Source organism: Glycine max, chromosome 18 (genome assembly GCF_000004515.6).
Source record: "Glycine max cultivar Williams 82 chromosome 18, Glycine_max_v4.0, whole genome shotgun sequence".
Taxonomy (NCBI): Eukaryota; Viridiplantae; Streptophyta; class Magnoliopsida; order Fabales; family Fabaceae; genus Glycine; species Glycine max.
The window spans coordinates 53,517,071-53,539,230 of record NC_038254.2 but is presented as its reverse complement, the minus strand read 5'-3'; the positions used below and the strand labels follow the sequence as shown (position 1 = coordinate 53,539,230).

General features: G+C 33.4%; 3 protein-coding genes across 4 annotated transcripts; 1 reads left to right on the top strand and 2 right to left on the bottom strand.

Annotated features, from left to right (window-relative positions):
- Positions 1-638: 638 nt before the first annotated feature.
- On the bottom strand, positions 639-6,618 carry LOC100798113 (phosphoglycolate phosphatase 1A, chloroplastic). 2 transcript variants are annotated; one of them, XM_003552415.5, is made up of 10 exons: positions 6,166-6,618; positions 5,620-5,687; positions 5,402-5,494; positions 5,232-5,303; positions 3,868-3,939; positions 3,058-3,117; positions 2,920-2,972; positions 2,176-2,273; positions 1,812-1,911; positions 639-963 (listed from the first exon to the last, which is right to left on the bottom strand). In XM_003552415.5, exons 1-10 carry the CDS (start codon positions 6,443-6,445, stop codon positions 753-755), a joined length of 1,107 nt encoding a protein of 368 aa, XP_003552463.1. In that variant the 5' UTR covers positions 6,446-6,618; the 3' UTR covers positions 639-752. The 2 variants fall into 2 exon arrangements, with proteins under 2 accessions (XP_003552463.1, XP_014626599.1); XM_014771113.2 differs by lacking the exon at positions 639-963 and adding an exon at positions 1,992-2,065.
- Positions 6,619-7,351: 733 nt separating this feature from the next.
- On the top strand, positions 7,352-13,198 carry LOC100802884 (chromatin assembly factor 1 subunit FAS1). The gene is made up of 12 exons (XM_006602786.3): positions 7,352-8,125; positions 8,249-8,348; positions 9,008-9,155; positions 9,247-9,376; positions 9,614-9,975; positions 10,063-10,377; positions 10,628-10,709; positions 10,794-10,922; positions 11,033-11,443; positions 11,701-11,838; positions 12,651-12,696; positions 12,792-13,198. Exons 1-12 carry the CDS (start codon positions 7,601-7,603, stop codon positions 12,950-12,952), a joined length of 2,547 nt encoding a protein of 848 aa, XP_006602849.1. The 5' UTR covers positions 7,352-7,600; the 3' UTR covers positions 12,953-13,198.
- A 384-nt stretch (positions 13,199-13,582) lies between these two features.
- LOC100802360 (putative metallophosphoesterase At3g03305) lies at positions 13,583-18,002 on the bottom strand. Its single transcript, XM_003551643.4, has 4 exons — positions 17,582-18,002; positions 16,840-17,081; positions 14,618-16,183; positions 13,583-14,108 (listed from the first exon to the last, which is right to left on the bottom strand). Exons 1-4 carry the CDS (start codon positions 17,883-17,885, stop codon positions 13,989-13,991), a joined length of 2,232 nt encoding a protein of 743 aa, XP_003551691.1. The 5' UTR covers positions 17,886-18,002; the 3' UTR covers positions 13,583-13,988.
- Between the last annotated feature and the right edge of the window lie 4,158 nt (positions 18,003-22,160).

Genomic DNA, 22,160 nt, shown 5'->3' with positions numbered 1-22,160 from the left:
AGTTTGGTATATGGGTTAAGGTTTAATTTAAGCTTTTTGTACTCTTAAAAAAAATCTATTAAAGTAAATCATAAGTTTAACTATCCAAAAATTGAAGTTGTGTTTCGGAACGGTTGAGATTGTCAAATTATCTCTTTGGTATCAGCTTATGTGTACTTAAGACTTGTAGGAGCATGTTTGAATAAATCTAGTTAAAATCTTATTTAATAAGTTCTTAATATACAAAAGCTTATATTATAAGTACTTAAAATTTATCAAACTATTAGCATTTGGATATGCATGTTGAAATTTATTTAAACAATTTTAAAGCGTTTGAATATATTAGTATATAAGTATTGATAAGATGTTGTCTCATTTCAAAAAATTTTAAAAAAATGAATTTATTAAAAATAAAATGAAAATTTAAAAACTAACAAAATTAGATCATATAAATATTAAAAGTAAAAAATTATTAGTCACTATTTACTTATTTTTTGTTTATTAAAAAATAAGAATTATAAGATTAAGAAAATTATAAATAATTATATATATATATAATTATATATATAATTAAATTTTTAGTCTCGTTTATTTTCATTCACTAAGACTAGTCTCTGAGAGACTTTATTTTGTCATTTTGTTGCCTACTTTCAGTCCTCTTAGGAACTAGTATTGATTAATAAAAATAAATAAGGAATGAACAAAATTCAATTTACTTCTTAAATACATGACTTTTCCCACCACCATTTGGGGATACTGTATAAATATTATAGTCATACAGCTGCAGCTTTCAGGGAAAGAAAATCTGAAATTTTGTTGGTATAGAAGTCCGGCTGTATGGAGTTGTTAGGGCTCTGAAGCATGGCCAGTGTGGTGACGCCTGAGAGCACAAGAAGAGTTTTGCAACCACCATTTTGTCCAAACAAGATATCAGTGTCTAATCTGTCCCCAACCATACATATCTGTGACTTCGAAATGCCAAATCTGTGGTTCAATGAATACAAGAGTTAAGGGAAACTTTAGAGCAAAATATTTTACTAATTTTGTTTACAATTTTACTATCCATTGTCTTAAATAAAAAAGGTTATATTAAAATCAAGAGGCGCATTTGTGACATTAAATGTTACAGTTTCTAGTAAAAACTTTCAACTTATAATTTCTTAACCATTACCCTTAACAAACCGTTTTATTTAACTGTAAACTAATGAATCTTATAAGGTGTGAACATGTGTGTATGAACAAACATGCATATATAATGTTTGCATGCCACATTACATTGAAAAATACATGTAAATGTGTGCTTTGCCCCTTTTCTCATCTGTGTTTCCCTGCCCCTACCCATGGGGCACCCATGGGGCACCTGTGGACTTCTCCCAGTGCCCACCTAAATGGGGGTCCTCGCACGTTGAAAACTATGAAACTAACATTTCATCTGTGCCTAAGAATCTGTGATGAATAAATAGGACAGTTCGATGGAAGCAGAAAATGATCATATAATAATCTGCAATGGAACCTTGCCCAATAGAAATCTCCACTCCAACCTCAGGCATGAACATTTCTTTCTTTATTGTTACCACTTTAAAAGCCGGGGAAAGTGTTCCATTACAGCAACAAAGATGATTTAGGGATAGAAAATGGAGAAATGATGGTATGTTGCAAAAATGTATAACTAGATCAAGACTTGGGTCTAGACTTAACATGTCTTATCCTAGGAAGACAATGCATAAACATTATGCAACACAATGACATTCACTCACGTCAGATTATTTATGCCATAGACAATTTATGTATCGTGAACTAAGAATAAGGAATAAGGTAATCGAGAGCTTTACTTGTTTGCCAAGTAATCCATCATAAACGTTGAGGGTTTTCCAACAACTAATGGTTCACGTTGAGTAGATCCACTGATAGCGCCAACCATTGAGCCCCCACCTGAAATTCAAGAACAAATTATAGTTGCTTTATGAATACAATTTAAAGAATGATTAACTATTGGGATAATAACAAGTAACTGTGTATTGATAGTGTTGAACTGTTTTCAGGTTTGTGAGCCTGCTAGGAACTGCTAATTTGGTTGAAATGCAACCTGCACTAACTCTAATTGTAGCATGTTAAAGAAAAATTGAACTAGTAGATTATACATTATTATGTACAAAGTAGTAAATAAAATCAATAGTACAAGAGGGAAGGACAAACCTGCCCATTCTTGAGCATCTGTGAGATGAGTAACAGCATCTCGGTTTGTAGCAATGAAAAGACATCCAGGGTTTTCACGTATACAGAGTGTCCCATACCTTTCATCACAAACGAAAAAATAATATTTAACAACCCATGAAGAGTTTCTTTCACCTCAGCATAACTTCAAAATAGAATTGCCATCTTTGTCATATGCTAAAGAGCTTTGATTTTTCACACCCCTTTCTCTTGTATTCCTTCTGTATCATCTCTTCATTTCTATCTCTATTCTTTTTCCAAGTGAAAACATCATCTCTCTCTTCCTTTTTCCTTTTCATTCTATCTTTTTCTTCCTTCTACTCATCTTAGACCCAATAAAGGGGTGCAAGACAAACATTATTACATTTTAAAATACATATAAGATCAGGTAATTTAGTAAAATATTCCATGCTCATAAAAGCCAGATATAGACAACAAACAAATATATATGTCAATGCATAACATATATATATATATATATATATATATATATATATATATCTTCTGCATGTACAAGTACAAATTTGAAAGAATAAAAACAAACTGTCTTTTGAATCTGAATCACAGAAACACTTCATTAAGAAAAATAGAAACATTATAAAAAAAATATCAATGCATAACAAGACCTCTGATTTTTCAATCAAAAGGCTGATATGTCATATGTCTCTAACTTGGGCGCATACACATTTCTGTATAATGTTTCAGTGTCAGTGTTCGAAATCTTACTGGATTTTATAGTAGTTGAAGTGGCGATCAAATCCAACAACAACTGCTCCAACCTAATAATACACATTCTTTTAGGAACTTGGAATAATATTATACAAAAAAATTTGCCAATTATCAAGAAAGGCGGGAAGTACATACATCTTCATCATGCTCCATCAAAAATCCTGGCTTCAGTTCTATCTTTTTCCCACCATCTTCCTAAAGAAAGAACATGCATATAGAAAAGGAATAGAGATTCATACATAAGACTAATTCTAAAGTAATAAAAACTTAAATTTTACACAAGGAAAATGTTCAAATCACAAACTGATGCATCAAAAGTCAAAACCTCAACGCAATTAGATCATCCTTCTTCATTAGAATAAGAAATGTTTGAGCCACAACACAAGAATCTTTTCCTAAGCCATAATACAAACAATCTGTACTAAATTCAGCTTTAAAGTACTGTCTCTCATTCTTAGGAAATGTCCTGTGAGGTATGCATGGGTAAATGTCCTTTGACTCCTCTTCGGCTTATCAATGACCAACTCCTTTAATGTCCTCTCATGAATAAACTTATATCTAAATTTTTTATTGTTGCAGGTTATGATATGAAAAAAAGTTAATCTGTCTGGATAATATATTTTCTGTGCTAAATTATTATCTTATTATCTTCTCCTTTTCCCTTGGAAGCACGTAAAAGAAGTATGTACATCATCTACTAGTTTTGTTAGACTTTAAGCGCCCTGCTTCTGCTTCTCTTACTCCAAAACTCATTTACCATCCATCTGATGGTGAGACTATTATACGCCATGTTATCATTCAAATCTGATGTATATGCATTATCAGTTAAACTGATTTGAAAAATAAGAAAGAATTAAATGATATTACACAGTGCCATGCGATCAAATTTAAAAAGTAAATAAAGAGCAGGCAGTAAAGGTTTTGCATACACAACCCAATACATACCGGCCCACCAAGGTACTGATATCCAGCAAGCTCAAGCTCCTTCAAGATACCATCTTCTCCAATGACATAAACCTAAATCATGATCATAGATCAATCATTTACTTTTGACTTTATACACCAGTCTGAGAAATAGTTAAGATTGTGAAGGATATACCATTAAAGAGTAACATAATTCAAATGATAATGTTATAAATTACTGCTCAAGAAATATACACACAATTACATAAATCATGCAAGCATTATGTTCAGGATTGCAATTACTATAACAGTATAACACAAACAAATAAGGATAACTTCACTTATCCTAAGCTTGGCCCCAAAATCACTTAATTTCCTAGGTTCAAAATGTGTCATATGGTAATCTAACTAGCAGTAGGGACCACTCCATTACTACAACAACAATCAAGCCTTGTCCCACTCATGGATCATTCAAAGCCATTTCCCACTAGGCTTTATAAAAAACCAAGTTTGTATTACATCATTTTTAGCAAGGAGTTTTTAATGGTTACTTCTACAGTTTTCCTAGTTTTTCCTATACCCTTTTAAACAATCACTTGTTACACCAAAAAAAGAGAAGGTGCTGCTTACTGGTGCAGGTTTTTCAAAGGCATGTGGGTAAAGGGCACATTTCACATTTGAGGAATTAAGTGATTTAAAGTTCATGTAATTTGAATTTATATCAACAGAAGTAATAGACAAGAAACTTTTTGCTAGCAGAAAACACCACAGATGAAATGACACATTTTAAAGGTCCAACTTAAATAATTTTGGGCTTAATTATAAGGGTAGAGTCAATTAATTTCAACAAATGTTGAGAGAAAACGCTAAACAAAACCATTGGAAGAAAAGTCCAATGCAGAAACAAAGTGCACCCTTTACTGATCAACTATATCAATATAAACTAGTTTGTATATCATCTTTTATATAAATATATATCTGTAATGATACTTAGCCTTGATAGATTAAGGCAAAAAGTATCAAACAGATAAAAACTTGAATGTAAGATCTGTGGACTTCTAAATTTTAGGGGAATTACACTGACAATTGCCTACTTTGGGAAAATTACACTAGCATCCCTTACTTTATGGATTGCCCTTACACCCAGATACCCTTCTCTGTACATGAATCGCACATATCCCCTCCTCTGCACACAGATCCTACACAAGTTCTTTGAAAATAACAAAAAATTGACAAATGTAATCTCCCAAAAAGGGGGGGTGGGGGGGGGGGGGGGGGTTAACTAAAATTTACTCCTAAATTTTATCTGGTGCCCCATCTTAGGTTACAAGAGCTCCTAACTTGATTGATTAAATACTTAATATTAGTCTGGATCATAGTACAAAGCAAAAGATGATATATGTTACCTTTTTATCTTTTGGGAAATCAATGGACTTCAGATATGCAGCAGCTGCAAAGGATGATGCAAAAATCTCCTCCTGAAATAACACAGGAGTTAAAGAGTAGGAATTCATTATTATTAACTAAAGAATTCGGTACAAACAAACAAAGTGAGGAACAACAAATGTGGACTAACCTCGCTGACATTCAGGCCAAGTGTTTCAAACTTCTTTCCATATTGCTTCCTAGACTTTGTTGAGTTATTGGTGACAAAAACTAATCTTTTGCCCTAAGCAAATTTATCAAGAGACCCGAATCTCAGACTTTTTGCTTAAAAAGAACAATAACAAATTGAAGGATAGTTAATATTGACACTTGCAAGTAATGGCCTAGTGCCTACATTAGTACACGAACCTTTGACCGAAGCATGTCAAGCGTTTCAGGCACCCCTTCTATTAATTTGTCACCTTTCCATATAACTCCTGCAAATTAGTAAGTTTTAATGGAAAAGGAAACTCTAGTAAGAAGGTAGCATTATGTCAATATCAATTGAAAAAGAAAGCAATGGAATAAATAAAGGAAAACAGAAAAACAAGCAAGAGTCATTGATATTGTAATTTTCCCCTGATGGAACTCACAAAAATTCAACTATCACCATTTATTTCCATCAATTCATCTGGTCACTTTTGCGAGGGTTCAGTAAACAAATGCTCTGTACAATATCTATTAACGTGAAACCCAGACAAGCTGGAATGATCCTGTGACAAGACAATTGATTCGCTTGTGTTGGTCTCTGATCGGTTGACGGAAATCAGAAACATTTTTTTTGTAAAAATTACTTTAAAAGTAGTACATAAATTAATTTCTAATTAAGGGATAGTGTAGAAATCTGTAGTTATAGAAATGAAACTCTTTCAAAACAAAATGAACTATTTTAGTTGGGAGATTGGAGTAACATACCGTCACAATCGAAAATAAATGTCTCGACGGAATCGATGAGTTCGTCGGCGTTCTGGAGCGGCTGCGCCAACGCGCGCGTGGTGAAGGTTCCCATTCCAGAACGGTTACGATTATAATTAGCCGTTCTTTTCCACTTGAAGATGGCGGAGTTGGATGATAGAGAGTTCCGAGCAGCGTCACAGAATCTATAATTTACGGGAATTGATTGGAACCATTGTCTGTGACTGTGATGAACACAGGTGACTGTAACACTCTGTGTTAGCGTGCTGCTCCTGAGCATCTCCTACGAAATTGCAAAGTTTTTTTTTTTATTTTGGTTTTTTTGGGTTATTAATTGTGAGGTGCGTGCATGGGTGCACCAACTACTAGGAAGGGGGAGTGGTTAATTGGTCGAATAGGAGCCATAGGTTTGAGTGGACCTGGTAGGTGCACTTTTGGATCATAATCTCATGCCCAACCTGAATTTTCTATGGATGCCATTATTTAAATTATATATTTATTCGGGAGAATGAAAAAAAATCCTCGTAAATTTGTATAAAATTTTGAGAAAAAAAATTAGTTTAAAAATGCTAATTGTTACTCTATAATTAGATCTTTCCCTTCCAAATTGCAAGCATGATCAACCAATTTGGATGCGCATCTCTACCATTTTACTTTTGAAGATTTGTACTCTTAACACTAACAAATGACACAAGCTCACGTAATAAAAAAATCAAACCATACATTTTGATTATCATTAATGGAAATTGATTCCCATACATCAAGATGCAAAAATCAACCATAAAATTACACATCAATCCCATGACATAAAGATTGAAAATCCAAATCATTAGTTTAAATGAATAACTAAAAAAAATATAGATAAACATTTCTTTCTCTTCAATTGAAAGATCTCCTGTATTTATATCAATAATACACATTTCATATCGGAAACGTTCGCCAAACATTAAATAAATAAGTCACCAATTCTTAAATTGGACTATTTTTTATCAGAGATTTTAATTGTATCAAATCTATCAATGTGTGATTCTTGTTTAAGCATATGATAGATGATTTTAAAACAGATTACCTAATTAAATATAAAAATTAAAAAATATACAAAATTGAGAATTAAACTAAAAATATAAGAACTAAAATAGAAAAATCGTAAATTAGAAATTAACTTGGGATAAAGTTGCAATTTGATGCAGCGTTTGGGTCCTTTGGGATGTCCGAAAACTACATCTGCAAAACTGGAGCCAAAAACGCGTTTGGCGCCAAACTCGAAAAACTTCTTTCCCTTTTATCGTTGTTTATATTTCAAACACTGCCATTTCGTCTTCCACTCACCCACACACCACATCGGAGCAATTAGGGTTCGTAGATTCCGTTATCTTCTTCTCAGATTTCACATTTGCGGTTCCATTCTCCGTTTCCGAACGCTCGAGAGGTGGAAATGGCATCGCCGACCGAGGTTATCGACGTCGACGCCGAAAACGCTCCTACTCCTACTCCACCTCCTCCTCTTCCACCGCAAGATCCGAAATCGAATCGCGCCAAGACCATCATGCGGAAGCGGAAGAAGGTTCCCTCGTTGCTGCAAAACCTAAAGAGCTACGAGGAGAAGCAAGCGCACATCGAAACCCTCGAGAAGGAGCTCGACGCGCTGTTCCGCTACTACCAAGAAGCCATGGCTCAGAAAGTGCGTGTCGAGCTGAGCCAGTGCGGTGGTTCGCGAAATGTTGTCGTCGCGGCGCTGATGGAGGAGAGCGACCTTCCACTGTCGAAGCTCGTGGACGAGATTCACGACAAGTTGAACGAAGAAGTAAGTAACGGCGCAATCGTGCTGGCGGAGCCTGTGACCTACGCGACGGTGAAGAGTAGCGCGTTGTTTGTGGGACAGAGAGTGTCGTACGGCGTGCCAAACGCTGATGCTGATGTATTGGAGGACCATGCCGAGTCGTGTCTCTGGTGTTGGGAGGTGATTGTGGATTCTTGTTTGTCTTGAATTATTAAATTTTCTAACATGTGTTAGGGATTGTTATCAATTCTAGATTGAGAATTTTTGTTTATTATTGACGGACTTGCTATATTGGTGATGCAGACTAGGGATTTGAAATTGATGCCAAAATCCGTTCGAGGAGAGCTCAGTGTTCGACGCACTTGCCGGAGAAGGATCCATGAGAGGATTATGGCTATCTCTGGTATTTTGTTCTGTCACTCATGTAGCTAGTTTTGGTTGTTCAATGTACTTTGATTTTGATTAATTAATTAAATTCTTTATTTTTCTTGGAAGAAGAATGTGTCCGTTCTTGATTCTTGCTGTTTGTAGTGTGGCTTTTTGTCATTCAACTGAGATTGGGTATCAATTTATATTTCTAATTTCCGCATCATTGTAGTACGTGTTGGTTTGTTATTGCTTATTCATATAAATTGCCTTCTTGAACATCTGAGTTAGTACATTATACTTTTCTTGAAATGAAGAAGACAAGGTAGTGCTTATATGAAGCCTGGGTGTCATGTAAATTGTAAATATATAGTTTGGCTCACACTAATCATCTCAAGAATTGAGTTATGTACTTTGTTATTCACTTGGCAACCAATTAGATGTTATAACTATATCTTTAGGTAATTATTTTATTTGTAAAAAAGGTTTAAAATTGAAATTCTGAAGTTCTTGTTTTAATATGATGTCAGTAAAGGCTACATGGCTGATACTATACCGATGTTTGCCATAATTGACACATATAGTAGTGTTCCATTGTATTTGGCCTTTAAAATAGTTTTTTATTTGATCATGTTTAGGGAATGCGATTGTTTGTTTGTTTAATGAGTATTTTGATAAAGTTGGGTTGTTTTTCAGAAATGATAGCAGCTCTGAAAAAGCTAGAGAGTGAACCTGATTACAATCAAGGCTTAATTAAGGCATCGGCAAAGCTCAATAAAGCTTTTCCCGAAGCAGATATCCGCTTGTTAGTGGATGGCTTGTTGCAGAAGAACAGTGAAGACATGTACTTTGACACAGTATTCCTGACATATTCTGATTGTTGTCTCAAATATATAATTTGTGTGTTGATTTGTTTTCCTAAAATATAATTGTAGGGACAAGAAAAGAACAAGCCAAGAAAATAAATTGCTAATTAAGCAGTTGGAGAGAAATAGAAAAGAAGCTGAAAAAGAGAAAGAGAAAGAAAGCATGCACAATGAACTGCAAAGAGAAACACTGCTCAATGTAAGGGCTGCTGTTTTGATCCTGTTATGTGTTCTTTATAGCTGAAGTTGCTTCTACCTTGATGTTGTTCTCATTGGCAGTGCAATCATGTTTTAGATATGTTCAAATTGAATATTACAGTAGTTCTATATGTATATTAATTTAATTTTCTGACTTAATTCATCTAATGAAAAATTGAAAATAGATTTATCTTTTAATTATTCAAGACATTTTTCCTTAACTGCTTGATTGTTTTAGGAATCAGATTTAAAATTGTCACAAGATGAGGCAAGAAATGGTGAGAAATCTTCTGAAAAGAAAAAACAGATAAAGAAACAGGTAGATGAGGCAGAAAAGGATCAACGGCGTAGAGAGAAAGCAGAAGCTGAATTAAAAAAGAAGCGGAGTTTACAAAAGCAAGCCTCAATTATGGAGCGTTTTCTGAAAAGAAGTAAAATTATTCCCTCATCTCCATCATCTGAGAAGGACATAGTTTCAACTAAATCAACTGCATCTGATTTGCCAAGCAGCAAGAGTGAAAGTTTGTTTGAGTCAGCTACACTTTCAATGGATTGTACTCTTGCATCAAGCAGGGATGTTATGCTTGAAGATATTCGCAAGCAAGTATCTTTTTACTGTGTTTTACCATTCTTTTTTATACTAGTAGTTTTGTTTTCAGATCTTACTAAAAATGTCTCACTTTTCAGGACACAATTTTCTTCATGGCGCTCTTTAGGACAATCATTGCGCTCAAACAGAAAACAGAGATGGGGCTTACGCCAGAAACCTCGGACTGAAGTTTTTAAGGAACTTAAGCTGAGTGCCATTAAAACTGCTGTTCAAGATGTTGAGTTGGACACGGAGAAACATGTTGACAGATTGGGAGAATGCAGTTCTGATATCAGTTCATGCCCAATGAATGCAGATAGTTCTCCTGATGCCAAGTACAGTCGGGGTAGACAATTATTGCAGTTTGATAAATCTCATAGACCTGCCTTTTATGGTGTTTGGCCTGCAAAAAGGTTAGATTTTTGTATGGATTTTTTTTTTTTTTGACTTAATTAAAGTGTTTTACACTTGAGTTTCTTCTAAATTCTAATTATGCAGATAGTCACTACTGTCAGAGGCTCATTTGTTGATTTAATTAAATGCCTATTAATAATTATGTTAGAGCTAGTATCAATAGTAATTTTGCTTTTGTATGTTATGATATCAGTATTTTGAAAATGACAATAGTTGAATTGCTTATGTTATTAAAATATGTATTTCTAGTCATGTTGTTGGACCACGCCATCCTTTAAGGAAGGATCCAAGCCTGGATTATGATGTCAGCAGCGATGAGGAATGGGAAGAGGTACACTGAATTTTTGTTTAATTGAAATAATATACAAATACAATGGAGGCCATCCATCTATTAACAACATTCTGTCCTTTTTAGGAGGAACCTGGTGAAAGTCTTTCTGATTGTGATAAAGATGAAGAGGAATGTCAAGAGGAATGTACAAAGTCTGATGAAGAAAGTGAAGATGGGTTCTTTGTACCAGATGGATATCTTTCTGAGGATGAGGTAGAGGTTTGGTGTTTTTACTGGCATCACCTAGAACAGTAATTGACATCTGTTTGAGAATTTGAAAGCCACTACAACTTTTTAGTAAAATTTCTTTTATTTATATGTAGGGTGCACAAGTGGACAGAATGGAAATAGATGATGACATTGACGGGGCTGATAGCTCCCCTAGCTGTAAGAATGACATAGAGAGCGAGGAATTTTGTGCTTTACTTCGGCAGCAGAAATATCTAAATAATTTGACAGAGCATGCTCTCCGGAAAAATCAACCCTTGATTATATCAAATTTGATTAATGACAAGGACCTTTCATCTGATCACAATATTAGTGGTACTCCTAAGCTGGAGCAGATGTGCTTGCAAGCCTTGAGTATGTATGTAATTCCTGGCATCTCATGTATAGAAATATATGTGGATAAAATGCAAGACGAGGACCAAGAAGTCTGCCTCTCTACTGGTAAAAGTGGTGCTAGTCCAATATCTGGTGTAGCTGTCATACCTGACTCAGACCTACCCATAATTGTAAGTTATGCATCTGAGTTGCAAATTATCAAATATCTATCAAGATGTGTGTGAAGTTTGCTAGACATAATTTAGTCAAAAGTTTAAAGTCAAGTTGGTTGAGGGATCAATTAATCAGTTGAGCTGACACGTGCCAGGTGCAGGTTGATTTGGGAAAGCTGCCCTTTTTTTATTTTCTTTCTTTTTAATATATGGCTTATTTTTATGGCATATCATGCAAGTTTTATCACCTTAAAAGATTTTATTAACATTTTCAGGTGACTACTATTCAAAGTTGTTCTCAAGGTATGAATAAAGTGTTAGTGTCTTTGCAACAGAAGTTCCCTTCTGTATCTAAGTCCTTATTGAAGAATAAAGTGCGTGAAGTATCTGACTATGTTGATAACCGCTTGCAGGTTAGTATGGGCGATCTAGCAATTGCTGCTAAGTTTTATAGTGAAAGTCATTGAATTAACAGTTTAAGTACAATTTGCAAGTGCATATATATTAACCTCCTCACAATTGTGTAGATGTATGAATCTAGCACAATCTATACCAATTAAACTTTTTACAGATGTGATTAGTTGTGATCCTAGGTGTGTTGTATAAATATCATTTCTTCCCCTAAAAATCCTTAATGCTGCTAAGAATTTCCATGAACTTAACCCTGTTGGGGCCCTAAGGTGGATAGTAGTCACAAGTAATCACCTACATACATTTGACCCACAATGAACTTAGGCGGTTAAATATGGAGTGGACATGCCATGTTTCAACTTTATCAATTGATTTTACATTGAATTGGATTCTTATGGAGTTGAGATGAACCAAAGCCATGTGGTAATTTGCAATATTGCTACCAAATCTTCAAAGCTGGTTCTCCTGCTCTATGGCCGACAAATGATTCAGAAAGTCAATGGGGATCTTTACCATTATTTTTATCCTGACTCCAAGAACAGATGTTTAGCATGAACTAACTGATTTTTCCTTCCACCGATGTGCCTTCTAGTGCTGATGTCAGTCTGGATGAATATATTGAACCTTTGGTCACGTTTTTTCAATAAAATTTTCTTGATCATTTAGATGCTGACCTGTAAATGTTGAATTTCTGCATCATGTGCTAAAAACCAATGATGTGTTGACTGTCTGGGGATTATATATATACTGCTTCGTGATTTGAGTCTAAGTGTATATCTACTATGCTGAATTTTTTTATCTCATTTTTATCCAGGTGAAGAAAGAAGTTCTGGATAAGCTTGGCTCGGCAGTTAAACCTGGTATATGCTATCTTGCGTCTTGACTGTCCCAAGCACTTCACCCGAAGTCTTAATGTTTGTTTCAATTTCTAAACTATGTCTGGTTGAACTTGCAGAAAAAAGCAGTGGGGGACCAAGGAGCATTGCTGCATTTTTTTCAAAAAGGTGCTTGCCCCCGACTGGGGAAGGTTCGAAACCTGGTGAAACTTCACCACTGCCACCCCTGAAATCATCTTCTGCCATTGATGAACGACCTCAAAGTTCATATAACATATAATCTCTGACATCTTGTTGCCCAGTGGCATTTTACTATTTTCAGATTTCTTAGTACCGACTCTTTAAAAGTTGGAGATAGTGTGGGTTGCACTTGATGCTCGTTTACCACTGTAGGCAAGTTCCTGATTACCATTGTCAATGCTCCCTCGACTTTGTTTTGCTAGCTTGTACTTGATAAAAGTTTATGTTAACTTATTGTAAAAAGAGAATACTGTTTGCACCCCATTTTTTTCGATTCTTTTATTAAGCCTCTTTGCGTGATTGATTTATATTTGTCCTTACTCAATTTAAAATTGTGAAGGATCATTTATTTGAATTTATTAAACTCTAAATATATGGAATAAGTCTGTGAAATTAAAATTACAAATATTATTTATTAAATTAAGGCTTATTATTGTTATTGTTAAAACAATTGAGATTTTTCAAATTTTTAGGAGTTATTTTTAAAATACATTAATTTTTAAAATTCATATTTATTAATAGTAACTTCAGGTTTGAATAAGCTTAGTGATACTAGATGACTTATGAATATTTTTATAGATCAAAGAAATAATTAGAGAAATGATAGAAGTAATTTTATAAAGCTAATCCTATTACTAATATTAAAAAAACTAAAATAACACTTATTAGATACGTTGAAAAAGTAATTAATATTACATTAATATTTTAAGTGTCAAATCAAATTTTACAAAGTGACTCAGCCAGCACGATAACTTGTTGCATACTGCATCGGTATTTTTTGGTTCTTCAAACAATAAGCTTAAACCATAATACACCATCTTCAACCCATGCAAAACCACTAAACCGTAGTGCATACAGCATAAGCTTAAAGAATACAGACAACACAAATATCATCGTGAATGATGAGAAGAATATCCAAACAACCAGCCCTCTCTTGCCAGTTGATGGGTCTTTAATATTTGTTGAATCCGGCTAGCTTCAACCAATTCTAACACCGACCACGCAACCACAAAGTGCATCCTTTGGTTGTACTCAAAACAGGGAGACTTGGCACATGTGAACCTCTGGAACAAGTTTCATTCAGCACTTCTGGTTTTGCTGATAGCATGTGCCAACAACAAGGGGATTGATATACCATAGCCTAAGAAATGGAGTACTGGGTTCATCTCATAAGCTTTTAGAAGAGTTCTGCAATTCTGTAATGGAATAGTAGTAAATCACAAAATGAAGAAAACAAGAAGGAAATAAAAAGCAAAAAGCAAGGACAATAAAAAAAATGTCTGGAATTAGTAAAAGTACAGAATTTAGGTGTAGTACTTTAAGTGTTTTTAGTGTTACTTTCTCTAGCTAAAACAGTTTTATCTTAGTAACTAGTACTAATCTTTAATATTGAGTATTGACCTCCATTGTGTAGGTTATTAAGGTTTAACTTTTAATTTTTTTTCTCAGAGAATAGTACTAAAACTCTAAAAACACCTAAGGTAATGTATCTATATTTTTTGTCATCCCCCCTCCCACCACCACCAAAAAAGAGAAACTTATAATTGTTATCCTGTTAAACCAACCTGTTTTGATTTGGTTAACGCACTACATCCTTTATTAACTATCCTTTGGGCTCCTCTACTATAATTGATGCATACTATTTGTCTACAGTGTTGCTTGCAAGGACCGCACTGCAAAGTACAGTACTAGTTTAATGCCTTACCATAAAATGCTTCCAACATATTGCCAAGCACACCACAAAAAGAAGCTTCCGAATCAATCGCTTGCTAAGGTGAACATTAGATACCATGCTGCCATTCAATACAGATTTTCTAGAGTCCATACAAATATCATCTTTTTTCTTTACCAAAAATGCTAACATGTGTTCCCGGTAAATTGCTCTTTCAGCCGTCAGAGCACCAGTGACCAAAATTGCAGGCAAAACCACAAATAATAGATGGGGAAGAACCACCACCATAATATCTGGAGACCCAACATACTCAACCTTCCCCTTTCCATTAGAAGTCTCTATGGCCCAACCCATATAGGTCATGTATACCATATTTTTCCCTTCAGTAAAAACTTGCCCCATAAACCAGGGGCACAACATAAGATAAAATAGGTATCCTATCCAACCAAACCATAATGTGGGGATCCTGCAGAGCTCCTGGAGAAACCATAATACACCATTTACTATGCCTTTATTGGCGATGAAGTTCTTGTAAGTGTATATCTTCTTTGGAAAAACAAGAAGAGCTTTTGGAAGAAGAAGGAAGATGAACAAAAAGTAAAGAGCAGACCAAAATAATGGGTAATAAAGGGAAGCCCATTGACATCCCATGACCAAAAACTCCTTCCAGCCCCATGAAAGTTTGAGGCTATGACCATTGATAGAAAACGGCCTCAATTCAGTCAAAGTTGATCTGCCTGCGATGTCATTTGCTTCGATTTGAAGCCAAAACCTATCAGGAGAAGCATCCTCAAATGCTCTGTAATTCCATGGAGCAACATAGAGGTTCCCCCTGGAGTTATCACCAGAATGCTTGATCATCTGAGTTTCTAGAACTAAATCAAGGTTTCCAGATCGTGAATCATAGACTCTAGCTACAACTGATACAATTGGAGAAAGAGAAAATACCAGAGCTCGGATTGTCTCATAAGATGAAGGGGCCACAGATTGACATTCATAGTTGTGACGGCATGAAGATGTTAACATGAAGCGAGAGTCTAATGGAAAAGTGGGCAATATAATTGCACGTTTGGTCCCAGATTTGAAATCAGTATCAACATATGAAACATGGCCTCTATCAATGGCTAGAATTCGAAAAGCTCTACTCTTTCTCCAATCCCCCATCTCCCACTCCCAAAACTCTTGAATTGGTGGGGCTCCCATTGAACAGTTTGCAGTACTTTCAAAAGAACTCTGGTGTATATTAAACTGAAAAAGTTTCTGCAAGGATGATGAATGATCATCCAGTTGATGGTGCCGCTTTAAGTTCATACCAAATTTAGTATGGAGATGCCCACACAGGTAAGCTGATATGGAATGCTTTAGGAAAACATCTTCCAATGTCCTTCCAGAACTAGAGGGTGCAGAAAATGAGAGTGGAAAATGCCCAAAGGAAATTTTGGTAACTAGTTTTTCTGACTGTGAATCCCACTGTGAGAGTTCCAAGTCTAGGTCCTTTAGTAATTGATCAGTGGGATGCCCAAAAAGATTCGTTGGACCTCGTAAGCCAGTTAACATTGTGCTATCAAACCCAACAAAGAGATGTTTCCAGTCTCGAGTCTGTGTGATACATAAAAATGAGTAAGGAAGAACATCATAGCATCAAGCAATATAATAATATAAAAAAATAAGCCAACTGTTAGAGAGCTCTCAAATTCTCAATTCTTTGGTCTAGTCCAAACATATAAATGAATATTTTTCCAAACTCTGATTTTCCAGCATTATTATTCAGAACTGAAGAATATATTGACCAACAAGAATGGTTCAAAAGTTAATCCACAAAATGACAGAGGACAAAAATAACACTTTGGCAAGTTCAATTAATATTGGTTAGTCTTTTTCTAGCAAAAGCATTTTGAAGTCAGAAAACATATATTGGAGTAAGAAAGGATGAGAGCCCCTCCCTCAGTTTTATTAATATTGATATTTAGTCTCTTAGAGTTTAACTCACCTAAAGCTAAGCTTCAATTTAAAGGTAAAGTAAACAGTTATAACACATCTTGAGAAAAATCAAGGAACTAGGTTTTAACAACTTTATAATTCATCACATGTGTGTGAATTTTTATCATGGTTTCAAGTTACAACAGTAAATTTTATCGTCAATGGTTACAATTTACAACCCTCACTTCCATGATGCAAATGGAGTCTGTTAAATGATCCATTTCAATTTCATAGAATGATATTTACTTAAGAGTAAATGAAAGGGCGACACTGACCTCAAGGGTTACACTATTGACGCTCCCATTTCTTCCTAACTGCCCATTGATGCTGTATTTAGAAAAGAAATCAAAGGAAGCACCGACAACCGGAACACCAAAACTGTCATGGTTGCCTCTGAGGTCAAAAAACAAGCTCTTCTGGAGTCTACTTCTCTTAATAACAGTGTCCAGTACAGTCCGGTATTCCACCCATTCATCCTCATTCTGCTTCATTGTCAGCAAATCCTTGCTTTTACCATCTAGTACATAATAACATCCACAATGTTAGAACAAAGAGTTTAATTTTTATACACGTTCAGTTGTCAACTAATCAGAAACCACCTCTAAATATAATTTTTGGAGTTTAATTATAATGTAATATCAATGTAAAGATTTTTCCTGTGTCAACTAATCAGAAATCCTCACAGGTTATATAGCAGGTAAGACTTTTAAAATAATTACCATAAAAATTAATAATCTTATCAGTCATGGCAAGCTGTGAACTGTGATCGGATGAATGATAATATAAAAAACCTTAAAGTAAACTTTTACTCTTTCAATGCATTCTTGTTAAATTCTAACTTTTGAAGTACGCGAAATGTTAGTAACACAATAGTCTCTATAATTTATTGAAAATGCATTCTACTTAAATTCTTAGAACAAATCCTCAACATAATTATTTGACACCCCAGAAACATGATCAGCTTAAAAATTGAAACTTGAAAGGTGAGTAGTGACAGTGATGGAAGATAGGAGGAACCTGTGAGGTCGCCGGTGATGAGGACGAGGGAAGGGTTGATAACGGAAAGAGCGGGGCCCACAAGATTGGCGAAATCGAGGGCTCTGTTTGGATGGTGAACGCTGAAATGAAGATCGGAAAGCTGAACCACCCAAACCACAGAATCGGGGCCTCCTCTGACGTGCGTAACTCCTTCATTGCTTTCAGCTGCGCAGATGCCACACAGAATCGCAACAGTAGCAACAACGACATGAAGAAGCCACGTGCTCCTTTCACGGTGGGGTGAAATCGCGTTGCTTTTTTGCGTTTGGGTTCGCAGTTTCATCTTTGAATTGGTCCAAATTCAGCGCACGGGATTGGAGGGCTGCTTTTTCTGCGTTGGTGCCATGGAAACTGTAATGAACTACAGTGAAATCATGTTTTTTCCTTCCTTCCGCTGAGATTGTTTTTATTAATTAATAATCCCATTTCTTAAAATTAAACTATATTTAATTACTGATTTAGTTCTTAAATTTAAATTGTAAAAAAATATATGTGTACTTTCCATTTTGTTTTAGTGTATATTATGTTGATAACCAAAAAAAAATGTTGATTTAAGGCATGCACCATGATTTAAATAGTATATTATCTATTAAAATAGTATATTGCGATGTGATTTTTGATTTACGTGAACCTTTATAAATTTAATTTATTTTATACAAATTTTCAATTCTACGATTGAATTGATTAAATTCATTTTTTAAATGTTAATAAATGGTATAAATACAAAAATTTAGCACCTAATATTAGTTTTTCCTGCCCCATTTTCATAAATACTTTTTTTGGTACAATCATTTTTTTTATTACAAGATTTTTATGAACATATTCCAACAAGTTACATATAAGATCTTTACAGTCTTTACTCGGGCACTACTTGTGCTTAGTAAAGATTATTTAATAAATTTTGGCTTAAAAAAACATATAAGATCTTTTTACCCCATATAAGTGGCAAGAATTTAATTCAATTATCAAGTTGGTTTAGTTAAATAAACGAGATAAAATGACCTAATTAGATAATAGCAAGCCTTTTAATATTGGTAATATTCATACCCAACAAACAGTTGCGGTCCCAGCTTTGTATTTTTAAGTGATTTTACGTTATGAGGAATGCTATCCAATTTTATTTTAAATAAAAGTTATATCAATGAAAAAACAAGATTAAGACTAAGATTTTTTTTTTTAATTGTACAATGGTCACTGTAAAGTTGAAACCTATAACCTTATCCATATCTAAATCCTCCACGGCTTCACCACTAAACCAATTCTAATGATTTAGACTCTAATTTCATTTCAAATTCATGTATAACTTTGATCAAATTTAAGTAAACTAAGTTTTAACTAAATTAATATAAATGAATAGAAAATATTTTCTTTCAACTCTAATTGTAACCTAGAAGAAAAAAAAATAATTTTTTTTTGAAATATGTAAATTAAATAATGACAATTTTACATGGAATTCATTTGAAATATATAAATAAAACAATATAATTTTCCACATGTTGCACCGTTATATTTCATAAGATTTTATCTTAGGCCCAACATCAAAGATACTCAATTACAAAATTGGATCTATCCCATCTCAAATGATTTTATTTGGACAGATTGAGTCTTTACTCCCCCGTTTTCTCGTAATTATTTGCGTGAGATTTTGATGAGTTATAACAAGTCAAGACTTTCACCACTCGATTTTTTGCCTTAAATTAATTTGTCTCTCTAAAGAAAACCAATTAACATTTTTTAGTTATTTAAACATATTCGTTTTATTGAAAAATTGTATTGGCAGTTAAAAAAGTGTTGCTTTAGCTTCATTAACAAAAAGAACACGAACCTAAACCGGAAGAGGAAATACGAATATACCCTAATGAACTCTGAAGGAAAGGACTATTTAAGACTATTTAATTTAATTTTAGAGTTGTTAAAATGAGTAGACATGAACAACGATTTAGTTTAAGATATAAAGTTTACACGATAAATTAATTTTATCATAGGAATGATAATTTTATATATGAAGGGGAAAATATAATGTAAACATCTTAATCAATACATACCAAACTATATTTTCAATTGTCATATACAAATACAATTACATTGTTATTAACAAAAAATGAAATTTAATAAAATAATTCTCAAAGTAAGCCACCTATTCATTCACATCAACTCATTCAGATAGTTATCTTTTGATACATATTTTTAACCTCACTAATCATTTTATATTTGAGTTAGGTTTGTACATAACTCACAACTCATTCAAAGATGTACAATTTATTAGCATGTAAAACAAAATAATTTTATTTGAGAATATTCTTAGAGAAATATTACTTAAAAATGAACAGCAATAAATATTTAATAAAAAATAAAGGTTGATATCTTAAGGTTTCAAAATGTATATAAATTATTTTTATACACTTCAAAACTTCAACAATAAAAAAAAAACATTTTCAACTAGTAAACGGAAGTCATTTGATCAAATATATTTTACGGCCCATTGTATATATAGGTCTTGACACTACGTGTAGGTCAAAAGTAGCTTTAATTTCTCTGTCAAATTACGAGGACTTGCTGTCGAGTAGTAGATGTTTTATGGGAAATACTGGAACTTCATTAAAAATATTCAATTTAATTCACAATTTGGATATTCTAAAGAATAACTAGAGTTTCTACCTTTTCAAGCTTGTTTTCTGCTAAATCTCATGGCACGATTCAAGTTCCTTATGCACTCAATCTAATACTCCTATATTAAGAAATCATGTTAAAAATTGTACATTTTGAAGAAAAAAAATACTCCTAACTTGATACTACTAAATAAATACCTATAAAAAGTTAATATGCATGTATCTTTAAAATACTGATTTAGAGGTCAAAAGTTTTAAAAAAAAATTAATATATTTTGTGATGATTTTTTATGTAATTTTATCGCAACTTTCAATAAAAAAAAACTTTCTATGATGACAAGATTCAATGAATATTTGAAAATATGATACTATATATATACTTGCAAAGATCTTATTAACAAGTAATTAATGAATTAATTATAAATTTTATTTAAAATCACGAAAAAATACTACATTAGTATAAATTAGTCATAAAAATCAATAGTAAATTTTTTTAATAATTAAAGAAAAACTTTGTTTTGAATTTCTTAAACAATATTGAAAGTAATTAATTACTACTAGAAGGTATTTACCTATTTATAATACCAAGGTAACATTTATTAACGATGTTTTTACGGTGGCAAGAGGGGATGGCACCGGCAACAAGTTATAATTTAATAATTATAACCAACACTTTATTTTATAAAAATATTGAAGAAAAAGTGGTTAAGCCATGTGTTTTACCGTCTTTGATTCCTTTCTTGGCGGTCAAACTTACAGTATGGAATTGCACCCTTCGAGATCAATCTTTATCTGCCATCACAACACCCCTAACCTTCTCTACTAAATTATTCTTTTGTTAGCACTTATGTCTCCTTCTCTCTACTGTTTTTTCTCCACTCCACATTTTAACCTTGTCAACAACAAACTTCTCCTTCACCCCCCAATTAATTTCAACTTAAAAACAAGCAAAATTAATTAATGTATGGATATGAATAAAAAGAATACTAGTAGAACTAGTACTACTTGCATTAATTTGCTAATAATTCTGGCGCGGATAATTATGACTTACCATAACATTTCTATAGTTGTGTTGTTTTCATACTTAAACATCAAAATATCACTATACAAAAAATTATTTAAATTAACATCAATGCACCGTGTGTGTGCATAATACTAATAATTTAGTACACTGGATCTGTGAAATTCCACATTGGAAGCTTGGGAGTTAGATTTTCCTCCAATTTGTCTCTTCACAAACTTTTGTGAATGAAATATATATAACCCGCAAGACAAGGGTTGTTGTCCTCGCATAGGGGCACAAGGTGCAACAATAAATTTGCTAGCTAGCTAATTTCCTTTTGCCCTATTAATTTATGTTAGTGGTATATAAAAAATTTAGAATTGTTAGTGATTATACATAGTATAGTATCCTATTACTAGTAAGTAGCTCGACTTGAACATGAACTATATAAGCTATTATTTATAAAAAAAAAATACAAAAAAGGGTTGTCTGTCATGCATGAATTATTGTTTGTGGCTTTGTTCAGAGAAGAGAGTATCTTACTACTCACTCAGAGAAAAGTACCAAAAGAGAGAGACAGTCCCGTTTGTAGCGGGGGAGCAGATTGATGATTAGTACCAACAGATAATACTTAAATAATGTGTCATATGGACCGAATGTAAGAAAGTTATGGGATATATGGGTGTTTCTTCGTCGCCTATATACAAAGAGAGAGAAAGAAAGCACAAATTCATTACTACAATGGAATCTCAAAGAATTCAATATTTATGGGTCAAATACATAAAAAAAAATTCATTATTAATTATAAATTATTATTAAGATATTTTTAATATAACTATTGTAATCAAAATTAATAAATTTATTATAATATATATGATCCTAGTTGAATACTTGAATGAAAGTAATATAAAATAATAATAGTAAAACATATAAAAGATAAATATTT

What these genes read in the sequence shown, in the direction of transcription:
- LOC100802884 (XM_006602786.3), top strand. Translation starts at nt 7,601, where the DNA reads ATGGCATCGCCGACCGAGGTTATCGACGTCGACGCCGAAAACGCTCCT. An exon ending in ACTCAGACCTACCCATAATT is followed by an intron (nt 11,444 to 11,700) that starts GTAAGTTATGCA and finishes TAACATTTTCAG; the next exon opens with GTGACTACTATTCAAAGTTG. An exon ending in ATGTTGATAACCGCTTGCAG is followed by an intron (nt 11,839 to 12,650) that starts GTTAGTATGGGC and finishes ATTTTTATCCAG; the next exon opens with GTGAAGAAAGAAGTTCTGGA.
- LOC100798113 (XM_003552415.5), bottom strand. Translation starts at nt 6,445, where the DNA reads ATGCTCAGGAGCAGCACGCTAACACAGAGTGTTACAGTCACCTGTGTT. An exon ending in ATTTCCCAAAAGATAAAAAG is followed by an intron (nt 3,940 to 5,231) that starts GTAACATATATC and finishes ATCATGATTTAG; the next exon opens with GTTTATGTCATTGGAGAAGA. An exon ending in ATCAGTACCTTGGTGGGCCG is followed by an intron (nt 3,118 to 3,867) that starts GTATGTATTGGG and finishes TTCTTTCTTTAG; the next exon opens with GAAGATGGTGGGAAAAAGAT.
- LOC100802360 (XM_003551643.4), bottom strand. Translation starts at nt 17,885, where the DNA reads ATGAAACTGCGAACCCAAACGCAAAAAAGCAACGCGATTTCACCCCAC. An exon ending in CATCACCGGCGACCTCACAG is followed by an intron (nt 17,082 to 17,581) that starts GTTCCTCCTATC and finishes ATTATGTACTAG; the next exon opens with ATGGTAAAAGCAAGGATTTG. An exon ending in TCAATAGTGTAACCCTTGAG is followed by an intron (nt 16,184 to 16,839) that starts GTCAGTGTCGCC and finishes TGTATCACACAG; the next exon opens with ACTCGAGACTGGAAACATCT.